Source organism: Astatotilapia calliptera, chromosome 8 (genome assembly GCF_964374335.1).
Source record: "Astatotilapia calliptera chromosome 8, fAstCal68.1, whole genome shotgun sequence".
NCBI classification, from domain to species: Eukaryota; Metazoa; Chordata; class Actinopteri; order Cichliformes; family Cichlidae; genus Astatotilapia; species Astatotilapia calliptera.
The window spans coordinates 28,846,147-28,863,909 of NC_137429.1; the positions used below are offsets into that span (position 1 = coordinate 28,846,147).

Here is a 17,763-nt window from a genome sequence, read left to right on the forward strand (position 1 = left end):
CCTCACGTGTTAACCTCTTCGACATGTCAATGGCTGTGAACAAAGAGAAACTTGTAAATAACTCATGAAAGAATAAAGTTACGTTGAAACCAAGCACACCATTGTTTTTCTTGTGACATTACCAATAAGTTTGATGTGTCACATGGCCCTCTTCCTATTGAAAAAACAAAAGTTGTATCCAAGATGGCCAACTTCTAAATGGCCACCATGGTCACCACCCATCTTGAGGAGTTTGCCCCCTCACATATACTAATGTGCAACAAACAGGACTTTAATATTACCAACCATTCCCATGTTATTACGGTGTATCCATATAAATGGCCCACCCTGTAGTAGCCACATGAAATGATGGTGGTATTCCTTTATTGCGAACAACTGCATGTCAATTTCACAGTCGATCAAGCAGTCCGACACTGGTCTCTCAATCTCCCGTTGGAGAGCCGTGAGCTTCTCCGAGATGTTATCCATTTTTTGCTCAGAGATCTTAGTCTGAGTGCTCACGCTAGCCTCAAGCTTCTCCAAGATCTTATCCGGGCTGCGTTTAATGAGCCCATTTTGAGAAGTCACGACTCGTCCGATCGCTTCAGTCACAGCGGGCAGCCTTGTGGGCTTTTGAACAGCCCATTCCGCTTTCTTTAATCTTCGATAAGCCAGGGCCAAGCCAGCTCCAATCAGCAAGAACCCTGTTATCATGATTCCGAAAAGATAGATGTCTTCAATGTCCTCGATTGACAGTCCCGCCAGGCACACGTCCCTCCAGTTATGCCACCGGCCCATCGTGTATCAGGCAGGGGACGTCCCTCCAGGACACTCAGGCTCACCCGAGCCCCGGCTTCTCGTTGAGAAGAGTGTGTCAATTGCATTCAGGGACCAGTTGATCAAATCCATAATTCCTCTTTTAGGTTTTAGAGAACAGACTGTGAGAGTGTTTCAGGGCAACAGTAGAAAAGTAGGTGAGGCTAGACAAGGACACGAGAAGCCGGGAAAGGGAGAGGAGGAGAAAAGTGCGACCGCCTTCATCGAGAGACAGAGAAAGAGGGACTTCTGGATGTCAGCCACTTCCTCTATCTGCAGCTCGGACGTCACCCAGACAAGGTCTGCATCAGGTGTTGAGGAACCAGGACATACTGATGAAAAGTGGAACAAGACAGCATAAGTGGGCAAGAGATGAAAATAGTGTACTGTTGGAATATCATCATGACTCCCACCCGAGGTTGGGTACCAAGCCCCAAGTGCAATGGAATAAGGATCAATGAGTGCAAGAAGAACTGACCTGAAAGATAAGATCCCTACCCTGCTGGGATAATAAGCTGGCCAAAGGAGGAGATAGAATCCACTGACATTAAGACAAAGAAGCTCCTGACCATGCTTGGAGGGTTTCACCCCAAGTCCAGCACCCTGAGGCTGTATGTTAAGTAGAAGGAAGGAGGCTGGGGACTAGTGAGGGTCAGCACCACGGTCCAGGATGAAACAAAGAACACGAGTACATCAGGAAGATGGCCACAACCAACCACGTGCTCAGTGAATACCTTAGGCAGCAGAAACCCAAGAAAGAAGATGAGCAAGAGGAGGAACCATCAATGAAGGACAGGCCCCTGCATGGTATGTACCACCGGCAGTTGCTGACATCCAGAACCAGTGGCTGGACTGAAAGAAAGCACAGAGGCACTAACCATGGCAGCACAGGAACAAGCTCTAAGTAAAAGATCCATAAAGGCTGGGGTCCATCACACCAGGCAAGATACCAGGTGCAGGCTGTGGAAATAAGCCCCTGAGAGAATCCAGCAGATAACAACAGCAGGGGACAGTAGAATGTCATAACCAAGTGACTGGCACAAATTACACATGGCCACACTGAATATGGCCTGCAAGTACTAAGGTCAAAATGGGACACGGGACAAAATCACCAAGCTAAGAAACTGTGAGTGTGTGTGTGTCTAAAAACGATGTGCCGGGAGTCTGCTGTTCTCGCCGGCTCTAGTGACCCTTGACCTCCCAGCTAGCTATCGAGCTGGTGGGTAACAGACGTCTCCGAAAACGTTGGAGCACTTTTGCAAATATGTGATGTCTTGATAAACCAAACAGATATTTGAAGTTTGCACAGCTACATTCTCACCTGAAAATATGTTAAAGTTTATTTTGTGACCCAGAAACAGTAATAAGAGTAATATTAAAACTAAGTAGCTGCCACCATTGTTGGAAACTGGACTTGGCCAGGCTGCACTATGAATTCTGGGATAGGTTGGGCCACGAAGGATACACCCGACCCATCCTTCAAATCCAGGGAAAGGAAGGATGCATTTGTCGGCCACATTTGGAGCAACCTTCTAATTAGGACTGCCTTCGTTGCCTGGCTGTGACATAATCAGCCTTCAAATGTGGCCTCCGAAGGATGCAACCTAGGTTTTGGGACATAGCTGTTGTTTCAGAGTTTTACGTTAAGTGGTTAGGTTTGTTTACATTTGGCTTCCAGATGCTGCACAGATTCAGAATTTTTTTACCACCACTCAACACCACTGATCGGCACAATAGAATCTAGACTTTACTTTTGTATATTCTGTTCACTCTGTCAGCTGTTTAATGACTGCTGCTGATTTATGAAACATGCCCACATTATTCTGTGATAGTAACAGTTTAACGTGGGCAGCTGCCTGCTTAATATAATGTAACATTGCTGCAATATTCTCCACAAAACAAGCAAATATACTTTGTTTCCTTAGCTCACAGCTTCTGGACATTGTGTTTAACCTCAGATCGACTTATCTGAATAAAAATTGACAAATGGAAATGCCTTAAAAGGAGTTAAGTGTTAAGTCAGAATTTTTGTACTGTGTACCCTGCCTCCATCCGACAGCAGCACCCTGTTCCGCTTTAAGTGGAATTTATGGTCGGGCAGAGAGAGCATGTTTGCTCTCTGCTCCACTCCAGGGCCTGCCCATTTACCAGCAGTGAGCTCTGTTGTCAGACAGAGGCAGTGTACACGGTATGTTTTTCAGCTAATGACTGTGTGAAAGATAATATAGATATAAACATTTTCTACACTCATTGGTTGCAACCATTGTCCGTGAGCCAACCGCAAAGGGCAACAAAGTTATAACATCCAAAGAGCTGAAGTGAAAACAAGTGTTTAAAAAAAGAAAAGTGTGCACTCCAGCCAAGGTCTGTGCTTTTCATGATTTTTTTTTTTGAGCTTTCCCTGTTCCCAGTGAACTCTGCTATTGCTCCCCTTTCTATTCTGGCCCACTTGTCAACCAATCAAATTTTGGCTGTCGCATACATCATCCGATTCCAACTGTGGTTACTTTTTAGAAATAAAAGACAAAATTAGATTTTAGTACTTTAAAATAGTATTTTGTTAATACTGATACTTCAATATCTTGATGATGAAATCTTAGTTGGGCCAACAGTGTAGTGACAACAAGAGCTGTGGACTATAATGTACATTAGGGGTTAAAGTGAGCCAAATATTGGATCTGGTGCATTTATGTTACATTATATCAAGGATAGCAGACATTAGTTTAAATTCAAGGTGATAATGCTGATCAGATTCAGTCACTTTGTTCTACCTTTTATAGTAGCTGATGGGGTGGAAATCAGCCATATAGCTCTCTGTTTAAAACCTAATGAATTCACTAGGCAACACAGGTCATTAAATCCCCTTACAAATATGTGACCTAACAGGATTTCTAAGATGTACAAATTGTAGAACACAGTGTAAACTATGAAGTGATAAGATAGTTTCAAATTTAGTGAAATACAATGTTTTTGTTGTTTTTTTAAAGATGCGTTTCAAAAACACTATAATATGGCTTAAGTGAGTTATTGCATGTTTCTGGATTATGTACGTTTAGATTCATCTGAAGACGAGGGAGCACGTTTTTCAGCTCAGAGGATTTAAAATGTAATTAAACACAACACCTGTTTAGCCTTGGATTTGGTTATGGTGTCAGACAGTGGCTGCTTCTTCTCCTTCACGGCTGTTTTCGAGAACAATTCCACAAACTCTTGAAAGTCTACGTTGGGCTCCTCAATTGTTTCCCACACAAGTGAAGATGACATGTCCCTGAGAAACACAAAACAGCACCACTTATTATGTCAATGAAGCACTTTGTTTGATGTGTTTTGAACAGTGAAATATAAAGCAAGAACATTGTTGTGAGCATTTTGATCATGAAATAGTGAGTCATGATCCGGGAATACAGAAGTTGTGCTTGATCACAGGCTTGGTCATGTAGTAACAGGGTTGTCACAATAACTTTGTTGATAGCATATGTGCAGTTGAAAATTAACTCTTTATACTATGTCAATATAGCGCATAGCTTTGGTCTTTTCATGAGTTGGCAATTAAAACACCATCATCATCATATTGTTGAGATAATGATGTCTAAGAATGTCTTTACCAGAATAAAAAAAAAACCCAAAACATAATGATAATGTATCATAATGATTTTTTCATCATTATAACACAGTTAGGCCCATAAGTATTTGGACAATTGACCATTTATTTGTAATTCTGCCTGGGTATAGCAATCAACATGTATTAATGTCACAAAACATATGGACCTAAATGTACATGTTACTTTCTTTACTTCTTGGTGTGGAGCTGGATCCTGGTCCAATAGAGAGGCTTCATGGGTCTTGGTGGCTCTAACAAGGCCTTTCTGGGTGGTTTCTCTTGTGTCAGACCCAGAGAATATAAGCCCAGTGGCAGTGGAGGAGGCAGGGAGCCAAGAGCTCCTGGAAGAGCTGGGGGAACACAGATGTTTCCTGGTGGAGGTGGAGGAGGCGGAGGAGGAGGCACACAAGCTTGAGGTGGAGGTGGGCCTTTAACTCCTGGTAATGGAGGAGGAGGAGGAGGGGGAGGGGGAGGCACACAGGCTTCAGTTGGAGGTGGGCCTTTAACTCCTGGTAATGGAGGAGGAGGAGGGGGAGGAGGTGGAACCATGCCACGAGTAAGGGGTGGGACTAGGGCAGGAGGAGGAGGTGGGGGTGCAGCAAGACCATGAGGGAGAGGTGGAGGTAAGGGAGGAGGTGGGGGTGGAGCCAGACAACCAGGGAGAGGTGGAGGAACTCCTAAACCTGGTGGAAGAGGGGGTGGAGGAGGTGGAGGAGGTGGGACTATTTCTGGTAATGGTGGAGGAGGAGGTGCTACAGTCTGCCCTGAATAAGGAGGGCAGACTCCACTTTCACTTCCCCCTAGCAGTGGGGGTGGAGGAGCAGGAGGCTGTAGCTGACACGAACACAGGTACCCATCATGACTGGGGGGAGGCTCCAGGAATCTGTCGACTCTGTCTGGCTCACTACAAGGCACTTTGAACTTTGAACTGTCATCCATTGGTGATGTCTGCACAGACTTTGCCTCCAAGCCTCCAACAGAGAAGGCCTCAGTCTGAAGATGAGCATCGCACACACCCCTTAGTAGGTCCTCTTCTCCTCCACATTCCCTGTCTGTGGTGGAGGTGGTGACTTTCATACTGTCCTTGTCCACCAGAGGGGGCAGTCGCTCCAGCTCAGCAATCTTAGTCCTGAGATCTTCTATGGTTTGTTCCAGTTGCTGGATGACATTAACATGTTTTTCCTTCAGTTTTATTGAAGGAAAAACACATTCTTCCTGTAGAAAATGCAAAACCATAAATTATTCCAGAATTTAAAAAAAAAAAAATCATTAGTAAAACTAAAATTAGTATGGATTTTCTTTCATATTTATTACATATAAAGTGAAATAGTTAATGACTTTTTTATTGTAATTTTTATTTAATTGTTGTTCATAGGCTTAAAATGGGGGTGACTGTAGCTCAGGAGGTAGAGCATGTCATTTATTGATCAAAAGGTTGGTGGTTCGATCACTGGCTGCCAAATATCCTTGGGCAAGGTACTAACCCCAGTTGCTCTCCGATGCATTCATCAGAGACTGAATGTGTATGAATGTTAGGTAAAAACATTGAAGAAAGTTAATGTGGCATGTTGTATAAAGTGCTTTGAGTGCTCCCGAAGAGTAGAAAACATGAATAAGTCCATTTACCTATTTTAAATCTGGCATATAGTGTATGAAAATCCAACATTTCAAATTATTAAAATAATTCCTACAGGCAATCAAAAAAGTATTTACTGTACGATGCAAAGTTTTTGTTTTATAAGCCACCATCAAAATTAAAACAAGAAAAGGTTTAAATGTTTAACTTATATGTAATGCATATAGAGGTTATTAAAGTTTACCTTTAGTATAACATTTTTTTAACACTTAAACAACTTATTACATAGTAAGATATAGGGGAAGCCAGGAATCGAACCACCAACCTTCCAATCAGTAGATGACCTGAGCTACAGCCACCCCAAGTGGACATGACTTTGATTTTTACTGCACTAAAGAACGAGAGATGGTAAAGTTGAAAGGGCATCCAGGACAGAAACAGCAGCTACACAGAGAGCATTTTAACAGTAAGCTGGCCAGAGGGCAAGTTAATGCCAAGCTTCTTTTTTTAAACAAGGTTTTAGTGAAATATCTTTGTGAGAGCATCAAAGACATTATTCTAATATGCATTTCATTTTGGATATGTGTATATAAGCCCCAGATATTTGGATAACCTGGGCATATTTTTGCCGTCTGGTATTTGAAATTTTTTTCTCTTCATGAAGTTAAGTTTGTTATTGTGTGGGCTTCACTGCATATTTTTTGCCCCATTAATATCCCATTATTATCACCTCCATTTCCTCTGACAAGTACATTTTCAAAATGTACTTTGAAGTACTTGATGTACTTGTCAATTAAATTTAATTCCATAGCGTTTTTCCATTCTTCATGTCTTGTGAAAAAACGTTCTTAATTATGAAAAAACAGAAGTCTGCGTTGCTGAATTTGAACTCTTTTAACTGTTCAAATGATTTAATGCTTTTATTGTCACGAAACTGGTATAATGTATTGTTTGAACATGGTTATCGAACCCCATTTAGTTAATTATGTCTTAGTCAATCACTTATTAACATGATCAAGTAAACCATGATTAACTAAACAGGGTTTAGATAATTTATGTCTCTCACACTGCACCACATTTAAAAAAACGTACAATCCAAATCTCTTTGCATGTGTTTCGTTGTACATATACAATGACAATAAAGGGTTATTCTATTCTATTCTATTCTATTCTATTCTATTCTATTCTATTCTATATGTGACAGTATATGCATTACATTATGACACTGTAAAACATTTACTTTTACGTACTTTGTGATGATCTTAATTGCGTGTTATTTTTTATATTATGACCATAGTAATGGCATTGATGTTTTTAAGCTCAAATTTGTAATGCTCTCTAAATTCTCTTAGAGCTGTTCTTGCATTACTTATAAACCAAAACTAATTTTGGATCATGTTGGAGTTGGAAAATCAAACAGCGTAGCCTTTAGTTCTTAATTTGAAAGAAAGAAAGAAAAGTGACTGACCTCTTTGTTTACATGTTGCTGCCTCAAACCCATGATATCTGCATGGAGCTCTGGACAAACAAACACACATAGGTCAGTGCAATACACAACAGAGGCAACCTAAGAACAAATGTGTCCAAATATCTATGGATCTAATTATATCTGTTTGAGTCAATCAGCTGCATGTTATTTATTTTTGTACAATAGTGATATAATACCAGTATTTTGTTTGTTTGTTAACTGCTTTTATTAGTTTTTATTTATATGTGCATTTTGGAGCATTTTCATTTAATCAGTTTGTCTTTCATTCAGTTTAGTTAAATTCTAATATTTTATTAGTCTGTTAATTGCCGCTAAGTACAAAGCAGTATCTGTTTCTGTGAATACAATTTGACAACGACGTTTGTTAGCGTTAAAACCTAAAAGTTTGAAAATGCAGTAAATCAAGAAACTTGTGCAGGACAACCAGAATACACCTGACAGCAACTCTGAATCCTTTTTTAATCATTGGATTTCATATTCTACAAGCATGTTTTGAGTTTTCAAACATTACAAACATTTTTCAGAATGACATTGCCTGAGCTCTTTTCCTGGCGTAACTCTTCAAGTTTCACCAAAGCAGGTCATCTGCCTCCATTTCTCGCCATCTCTAGTATTCTGTTTTGTTACACAAATCCTTCACATTTTCTTCATATCTTTTTTCACTATATCCATGAATCTTCTCTGTGATCTTTCTCTTTTCCTTCTGCTTGACAGCTCCATATTTATACATATGCATTTATGCATCCTTTATCTAGTATATTCAGTACTCCTCTTCTGCACATGTCCAACCCATCTCAGCCTTGCCTCTCTAACTTTGTCTTCAAAGCACTAAACTTGGTCCCTCTCATTCACACACATGCAGTCTGTCTTGCTTCTAGTGATTCTCATTCCTCTTCTCTCCAGAGCATTTTCCCACCTCTCCACGCTCTCTTACACCTGCTCTCAAATCTCACTACAGATCACAAGTAAGTAAAGTTTATTTTTATTAAGTGTTTTTCCGTATACAGGCAATCACAAAACGCTGTACACAAAGGCTAAAATAACCAAAATGTTTGGCACCAAAATACACAATATAGACAATACAAAAGTTTAAGATTAAAAAATTGTCAATCAACAGAAGGCTTGTTTAAACAGATTTTTTTTGACTGCTCTTTAAAAGATTCCACAGAGTCAACCAAACGTAGCTGTGGTGGTAGACTGTTCCACAGCCTCCACACACTGATGATCCCCTTTTGTCTTCAGTCATGTTCGGGGAACAAACTCTGTGAGCAGAGACAACAAGCAGCTTGGCCATAAATGGGGCTTGGCCATTTAGTGATCTGTATGTTCAAACAAGGATTTGAAAACACATTCTAAAATCTATTGAGAGCCAATGTAAAGAATATAAAATAGAAATAATGTGAGCACTCTTGCTAGAAGGTGTAAGCAGTCTGGCCGCTGCATTTTGTATAGCTTGGAGGCGAGAAAGAGATGATTTGTCCAAATAAACAGGGCGTTACCATAATTTAAACACAACACAAATGCATGAATAATTTTTTTCCAGTTCAGCTGAGGAGACCATTTTTCACAGTTTAGAAATTTTTCTTAAATAAAAGAAACAGGAACGAGACAGAGATTTGACATGTGAGTCAAGGCCCTGAGAAGAATCTAATATTACTCCAAGATCTCGAATGTTTGGCTTAGCAGAAGGACAGAAAGAAGCAAGAACCTGACTGGTTTTAGAATGTAGTTCAAGAGGAGCTGTGATCATGGTCTCAGTCTTGCTTGTGTTTAAAACAAGGTAACTGCTAGAAAGCCCAGTAGAAACCTGAGTTAAGCACTGGACTAGGTTGGAAAACCTATCCAGCTGATGAGGCTTAAAGGAGACACGCAGCTGAATGCCATCGGCATAGAAATTATAAGAAATGTCACTAAAAGATTGAATAAAGCCAGCTAAAGGAAGCATGTAGAAAGAAAATAATGATGGACCCAAAACTGAACCCTGTGGAACCCCGCAGGTTAAGGGGGCAATGTCAGAGGAGAAGCTGTCAGTCCTAGCAGAAAAGGTCCTGTCTGATAAGAAGGGGAAAAAAACAGTCTAAGGCACAGCCAGTTATACCCGCCAAAATCTTCAGCCTGTTAAGTAGCTGATCGATGGTATCGAAGGCTGAGATTCCCTGCATCAGAAGCCATTAATAGATCATTATAGACCCTTAAGAGAGCAGTCTCAGTGGAGTGCTGCTTTTGAAAGTCAGACTGAAAAGGGTAAGCAGTCTGTAATCTGCATAGTAAGGACCTGAACTGATTTTCTGCAATTTATTCTAGTAATTTGCTTATAAATGGTCATTTTAAATAGGCCGATAATAGTAGAGCTGGGATCTAGATTCTGTTTTTTCAATAGAGGAGTTACCTCGGCATGTTTAATATGTCTAAGGAGCATCATGAGGATTTCATTTTACCTACAGTATTACTGTAATTAAGTCATTGAGTCTGATTGGAGAAAAAGAAGTAAATGACCCAGACACCAAGGGCCATCTTCATAAGGGAAGGCACTTAAGGAGAATTTGGATCTCGAGTCCATCACCTTATTTACAAAGTGATTGAGAAACGTGTCTTGATGCATTCTCAGTCATCCAGGTAAGTAAATCTCCAAAAGTTGATCCTGTTCATCTGGACGTTTCTCCCACTGAAAACGCTACGTCCAGATGAACAGAATCAACTTTTGGAGACTGAGAAAAGTATCATCAGAAAGTAACACAGCATGCTGAGATGGAGGAGAAACAATACTATTAATAGTCTCAAATAGTACTTGGATTATTCTTATGATGATTTATACGTTTATTGAACTAAGAGGATCTAGCCTCTTTCACTGACTCATTATATAAGTGAAGAAGTTCTTTGAAGTGTTCACGATGAACAATCAGACCAGTGGACCAGTGAATAAACACAGTGGACCAGACGGTCTGCTTTTCGGCAGGAACGTCAAAGACCACAAGTTTGATCATTTAACCAAGGTGTGCAGGAACTAACAGAGCAATGCCTAGTTTTGAAAGGAGCAACCTGACTGAGAATGACTAGTTATTGGTCAGTAAAAGAGTTAAGAAGGAGCTTGACATTGTCAGAAGAAGTTTTACAATTAAAAAGGGAAGAAAACTTAGAAATCATAGCGTCATCAATAAAGTGCCTGCGCTCAACAAAACCTTGGGGAAGAGACTCAAATGTCCAACCTCACATACTTTTCTGCCACTCTTAGCTTACATCATATTCTTACATCATAATCATCTTCTGAGTAATAGCTTTTGTGAAGCAAAAAGCCAGAAATGAATAAACACGAAGAAAGTGTAAAATGTTTATATGCATTTTTATATAAGCGAGATGACAAGATTGGTATCTTTCACATGTTTGTGTGTTAGCCTACCAAATCATAAAGATTGTAAAACAATCAAAAGTGTAAAGCTTACTTCGCAAAAAGTAAGAGTAAGAGTTTTTAAAAATTGTAATATACAGAATTCAATCCAGCTGTAACAAAAGGGTTAGTTTGTTTCAGTGTTTGGTATAACCTTATGGTAATAATGTGTTTTTGTTTGTTTATATAGAGCCAGGACCACAGAATAAACACTGTATCAGTTTTAGGGCATGCACAAACCACCAACAAGAACTACAGATTAGACTACAGAGCAGTGCTATTCTTACCTGATTGTGCAGATTGAAGTCCATTCCTGTTATCTCCACCTGGTTTGGCTTGAGGCCAAGGGCCTTTAATCTGAATTGGTTGTTTCCCCTCACAGAGATCCAAAGAGTGTGGTGGCTGGTTGACAGCTGCCCATGTGTAAAGCTGGTCGTGCTAAGTAAACATTTTTTTTTTTAAAAAACAGTTACAGTTGCACTTATCCTCATTTCACAAATAAATCTCCACATTTGGAAATGTCAATCATAAATACTCGTTTTTAGAGAGCTGTGCAACTCCAGTCTTGTGTACAAAGTCCAGTCAAACAGCAGTCACAGTTACAGCTTAGAAATCACAAAATTTGTTTTCCTTTTCTTGTTCATGAGTTGATCCTGTGTGGAACACTTAGTACCTTTGTGCATTATGCTTTCTGTTTATTCTTAAAACATGTTTGCTTGTTCATATTAAAGCCAGTATTACTGGTGACCCTAATTGTAAGGACAACAACAAGTCCAGCTTAACTAACTCATCATTTGCTATATAGTATACTTAGTACAGACAGTACAGTTTTCTTAAAAATCACAAATTTTACACGCTCTTCAGTACCATTTCATTAAAAGTAACGTTTTGCAGCTGTTTTCATTGAGTTTGACCATTTCTATGCCAGAAGTCAGTGCAGCTGGATGAACTTTGTCTCTGTTTTTAATCAGCGAAAATCACTGAGCACAGACGATTCAAACAAGAGGCTGTTCTTCATTTCTTTCGCATTCCCTTTGATACAGTTAAAAAAATATTCAGGTTGAATAAACAACAGTGGCACAGTCTCTATGCTATTCATCAAATATGCAGGTGCATCAGGTTGCCTTTGTACTTGTTAATGTTGTTGGCATCAGCTACACAATGGACCTAGAGCGAGCACAACAGAGCCAGCAGTGCACGGGCAGGAATGCATTTCTTACTTGGAAATTCCGACACCACTTAAAGAAGCAAGGAATGGGCGGAATCTGACCCTTCAATGCAAACTCTGTTTGCCAGCAACCAAGCTGCTCTTAAAAGAACCCAACCTTAACAAACATCTGGAAGTAATTTCTTTTTAAAAACTAACGTTAGCCTACTGCAAATACCTTGTTTTAGTTGTGGTAGCTACCTGGGTTATGTGTCACTTCAGTGTCTTCCATGTACTATTGCTGTGTGATTTATTACTATTACTGAAGGCTACTCACCACCGAGCTAACACTGTTAGCTGGCGTTACCTGAGGTTAGTTCATAGACTGCAGACCGTTAGACTTGATGAATAGCATTAACAACCTGCTAGCTGCAAATTGTCATGTGCAGTTCAGTAATAGTAATAAATCACACAGCAATAGTACATTCATGTGAGAAGCATGACAATATATTAAGCAATCCAAAGTATTCAGAATACGTTACTCTCATTGGGTAACCCAACAGAATACGTTACAAACTACATTTTGGGGCATTTATTCTGTGATATGTAGTGGAATACAAGTTTAAAGTAACCTTCCCAACATTGTCTATCATTTAATATAATGATAGTGCCAACATATGCCCTTTTTCATCTGAAATAGCCTCCCATAAAATATGACAATGAAAATAATTCACTGCTAACATGAGAAGATAGGGGTGTGGTGTAAAACTACATACATCGAACTTGGGTGATGCGGTGGAGGTGATGTGGGTAGTGCTTCCCCCCAGCTGTTCTCTGAAGCAGTCTGTGAATGGCAGCAGGAGGCCCATTGCTAAGATCCTAGAGCAGAGCCTCTCAGCCTCCTCTGGCTCATCCGCTTGCTGTTGCAAGAACAGCTTCTCCAGAAGAGTTCGACCTGGACATCAGGGAGAAAACAGAAAAACAGAATTTTTTGTGGGACGTACAGTGGCACAAAGATTCGTATCAGGCTACCATAATGTGCACTGGCTACCTACTCCTTCTAATCCTTAGGATGGGCGAAAGGCAGAGATGGATCAAAAGGGATATTTTAACTGAAACTGTTCACTGATCAATTGTGTACAACTCCCGGCAAAAATCGCCATATTTGTCGGATGGTCTTTCAGTTTTGTTTTGTTTTGTTTTTTTACTTTATTTTTGTTATATAGCAGAATATTTAGATTTTTGTGACGTGTACCTCACAAACTTTTGTATATAACAGGATATTTTTAAAATGGTTTAAAATGGAGCACTGTAACAAAAAATAATTTCCCCCAGGGATCAATAAAGTATTCTGATTCTGATTCTGATTCTGATTTTCCAGATTAAGTCGAAGAAAAATATGTATTCACTTACTGTTCAGCAAAAAAGTGGAATTATCATTTTAAAAAATCACAATTATTATGATACCTTTTCCACCTCCTGGCTCAGCTTTTTCACTAATAAAACCAACCTGGTTCCACGTTTCTCAGCTAGTAGCTGACATCAGCTTTGCTGCGTGGAGCTTTGTCATGGAGTCTTCACTTCACCTTCTTTAAAAAGATATGTGTTTTTTAAAGAAGTGGTTTGACACTCTCATCGACAAAATCTATTATTATCCTGAAAAATGACATCATCATCACCAAACCCATGTTCTGAATTTACTGATGTGATGACAGCATAATTTTGACTAGCGCATATTTGTGACTCAACAATGGCACTCAGCAGTCTACTTTTCCTTTGAATTTTTTGAATGTCAATAGAATTTTATTCAGTGTAATTCGTACAGATCTGTCACAAACACTGACATCTCTGTCTACACATTTTTGTTTGGATGGTTTGTGGGGTTGTTTGTGGACTTTCTATTTTCTTTGAGTTTTCTCTCCTGGTGCTTTGAGATCTTCCATCTAGCCAAACATTTTCCTTTTACAATGTCTGTTGTTTGTTTCCATCCATCCATTGATATTCTTCTGTTTACACAATTAAGGGTTGTGGGAAACTGGACAGCTCACCAGTCTGTCACAAACATGTTTTGTATTGTGAACCAGAATGACGTTTTTCACATTTTAGTATGAGGCTGCCATATTAAAGCAAAGTACCTTCATGTACCACAACTGCTACAGCACCTTACTGAGGTTACTGAGACATTACCCACTATGTCCAATGGTCCTGAGTCGTTGCCCAGATGCTGCTGATGTTTTGGACTTTGTAGTTTTTTGATTCATTGCTGAGTTTTTACCTTTTTTTACCATATATTTTCCTTAGTGCAGTTAGTCTTGTTTTCACTTTCTGGTTGTGATTAGTTTATTTCTTGTTCTGTCTTTATTTGTGAGTTATCCTATATTAAGTTGTGTCTGTGTTTCCCTGTTTGGTTATCACATATCACTCCCTGTTTTATTTGGATAGTTATTTTTACCTTTTGCCTTGCTTTTAGTTTTACTTCACCCTTGTCTCGTCTTCTGATTCAGTGTGTCTTGTTTTCTCTAGCTGTTTCCACTGCCTTATAGAGGTGGGAATCACCAGATACCCCATCATCTGATAAGATACAATACCACTGCATTACAATCAGTGTATTACAATAACATATGTAAATGATAAATGGCCTGCATTTGTATAGCGCTTTTCTAGTCATTAAGGACCCCAAAGCGCTTTACACTACATTCAGTCATCTACACATTCACACACAGGTGATGGCAGCTACATTGTAGCCACAGCCACCCTGGGGCGCACTGACAGAGGCGAGGCTGCCGGACACTGGCACCACCGGGCCCTCTGACCATCACCAGTAGGCAAACATGGGGTTAGTATCTTGCCCAAGGATATTTGGCATGCAGCTAGGAGGCAGCCTGGGATCGAACCACTGACCTTCTGATTAGTGGCTGACCTGCTCTGCCACCTGAGCTACAGCCATGTATTGTGGGATATCACCTATTATGTCTTCACAGTTAAGCATTCTCAATATCAGTTTTATCCAATAATATAAAGTGGCATGCCAGCACTGTCAGTAAAGCCTGAATAAATGTTGTTAGAATATGAAGTCAGTCTGCTCTCCAAAAGTTGATCCTGTTCATCTGGACGTAGCGTTTTGGGGAAACCTGCAGTCAGCTGAGACTGAAGAAGTCACCTGGACGAGTGATGAAACGTTTCTCCCACAAAACGCTACGTCCAGATGAACACAATCAACTTTTGGAGATTTACTTTCCTGGATGATTGAGAATGCATCAAGATCTGATTTGCCAGTCATGAGATGTATTTATCTCAGAACTGCCACTGAAAATTTGGTTATGATTTGCCTGTCAGATTTGATCCAAATGTAGCCCAATAAGGAGTCTGTTTGCTTCATAATATTGCCATAAAGTTCCCAGTTGCATCAGCAGCACCTCACTAGCACAAGCAGCAAGCAGAGCCATCTGGCCTTTACTGATGTCAAACAGCTTGACAGAAGTTCATATAGAGTTTTTTTTAAACTCTTTAAATATTCCCAGAGTGATATAGGGACCTGATATAGGACCTTGCATATAGTATTAACCCTTTTGACTAAGTAACAAGTTAAATAATTCCTGCTTACACCCACACATGTCCACACACTGTTTAATACTCACCTGTAAAGACATCCTGAAAACCACAAGTAGATACTTGTCCACATGAAAATCTTCTCGTTCCACAGATGGGCTGGCTGCCTCCTCCTGTGTGGCCCCCCAAATATTCTCCTGAGCTCAGTAAGCCACCTCCATCTTCCTCCTTGCCTCTCAATCGCCTGTCTAGTTCCTCTGTCCAGTCAGCTGAGCGACTCAAAGGGCTAGCAAGGCTTCTGGAGCGTTTTCTGCGCACCTGCCAACCTTCAGCCATCATCCTGTAACATTTATGTTCCCGGTTAGCTTAGCTTTGCAAGTGCATTTCTTGCAATGTGTTTACAGTTAGTTTTACTTTTCCACAGTTTTCTGATTTCTTCCATTTTAGGCAAACTGACAGAGCCTTCATCCTCTCCATAGATAAAGTGCTCAACTAAACATTAAAACGCATGTTTACGGCTTAGTACAAAAGCGTTTAGCCTCTGTGGACCATTTCCTTCTTGTAGACACAGTGAGATCATCCAAAATATCACAGAAAGATGATTTGCATCTAATAATCAGTGAACACATTAAACTACTGTATTACTTCACAATCGTTTGTTGAGAAAAATGTTATTACAGAAACACTCAGATGTTTGTGTAATAATGTAATGTTCATCTTGAGTTTAGCCATGAGTTCAGGAATTGACATGAAATTCTTACATATGTCAGTAACAACTCATCCAATCTATACATGTAAAGAGAAATCAAACCATAGAGTTCCATAAATTATCTGCAATACTGAAAAATGACCCAAAGAAAAACTATTAAATACATGAACAAAGAGAGTGTGGAAAAAGGCACAGAAGGTTACATTACACCAGCTAAACTCTATGAGTGATTAAAAAGCAAGTCTGCCACTTAGTGCAAATTAATACGAGTGAGTTAGATCCAGACTAGACAGTGGAGTGAAAAGAATCATCATAAGAGTTCTCCAAGTGCCAAGCATCACTTGTGGAGCGCTAAGGTGCAATTGTTTTAGAAAACAATAAGCAATGCACTCAACTGCCATGACAGGCATTGCTCACCATGCAAGACTCAATTACTGAAGAAAAAGCATGTTTAAGCACATTTAAAGTTTGCTTAACAACATTTAGACGAGTGGAATACTGGGAGAACTCTTTAGATGCCATAATACACAACATGTTTGAGGGTCAAATATGCTGCATATCACCCCAAAAAACCACCAACAGTGAAGTTTGGAGGGGGGAACATCATGGTGTGGGGCTGTTTGTCAGCATACCACACTGGCACGTTTCATATAATTAAGGAAGGATGAATGGAAATATGTACCAAGATATTCTTGACCAAAACCTGTTGCCATCTACCAGGATAATGAAGATGAAATGAGGGTGCACATTTCAACAAGACAGAGAAGAAAACAAGAAAACCAAACGTTTCAGAGAAAGAAAAGAAAATGGCTAGAATCCTGCTGACCTGAATCCAACTGAAAAGAACTAAAGCTCTGAGTTCATAGAAGGGTCCCATCGAGCACTCAAAATTTGAAGACTGTTTGTGTGGGCCGAAATCACACTTGAGCAATGAATTTCCTCCATGCAACTGTACAAAAGTCCTTGTTAGTGATGACAAAGTATTAAAACGTTTTCAGTGTGTTCAATACTTTTTTTCCTGAGTCATTTCTCATTATTATAAATACCCTAATTTATGCACAACTATGGTTTGATTTCATTGCATGTGTGAATTGGATGGGTTGTTACCAACATCTGGTGAGAATTTCATGTCAATAGCACCTTTAGAAATATATATTTTTTTAGAATACTGACGACGTATACAGTACTTATTTTAAACACTAAATACGTCCTTGATCTAGTGGTTTGCTTACAGTCTAGCAGATCTCTCATTATTAATGCCTTTTACTACAAGAAAATTGCTCAGTGCCACTTTGCCACAAACCTATGTTTCTAAAACAATGAAAATAACAGCGAAAATGTTGAGATTATTCTTGAAAATAAGAGAAATTATGAAAACGAAAAGAATATAGTCTGTTTTAATCCACGTGGGGCTAAGATTTGAGTTTTTTGTATGTGCTAAATAGGCTAATCTTGTTAGATGTTACGTTTTAAATTAGGTCTCATATGATCATTTTGACATTACAGTGCTTT

The 17,763-nt window shown here is 39.6% G+C and overlaps 1 protein-coding gene across 2 annotated transcripts in view; it reads right to left on the bottom strand.

The window, feature by feature from the left end:
• The window catches only part of fmn2b (formin 2b), a 56,185-nt gene that overhangs the window by 34,634 nt on the left and 3,788 nt on the right, over window positions 1-17,763 (bottom strand). For both annotated transcript variants that reach the window (XR_013911072.1, XM_026177564.2), the window contains exons 2-7: window positions 15,632-15,882; window positions 12,770-12,948; window positions 11,134-11,284; window positions 7,441-7,490; window positions 4,590-5,611; window positions 3,919-4,063 (exon numbers count right to left, since the gene is read on the bottom strand). Coding sequence is in view for 1 of the 2 variants with exons in the window: in XM_026177564.2 (XP_026033349.2) it covers window positions 3,919-4,063; window positions 4,590-5,611; window positions 7,441-7,490; window positions 11,134-11,284; window positions 12,770-12,948; window positions 15,632-15,882 (1,798 nt within the window). In the remaining variant the exon portion in view is untranslated. The remainder of the gene's footprint in view (window positions 1-3,918; window positions 4,064-4,589; window positions 5,612-7,440; window positions 7,491-11,133; window positions 11,285-12,769; window positions 12,949-15,631; window positions 15,883-17,763) is intronic.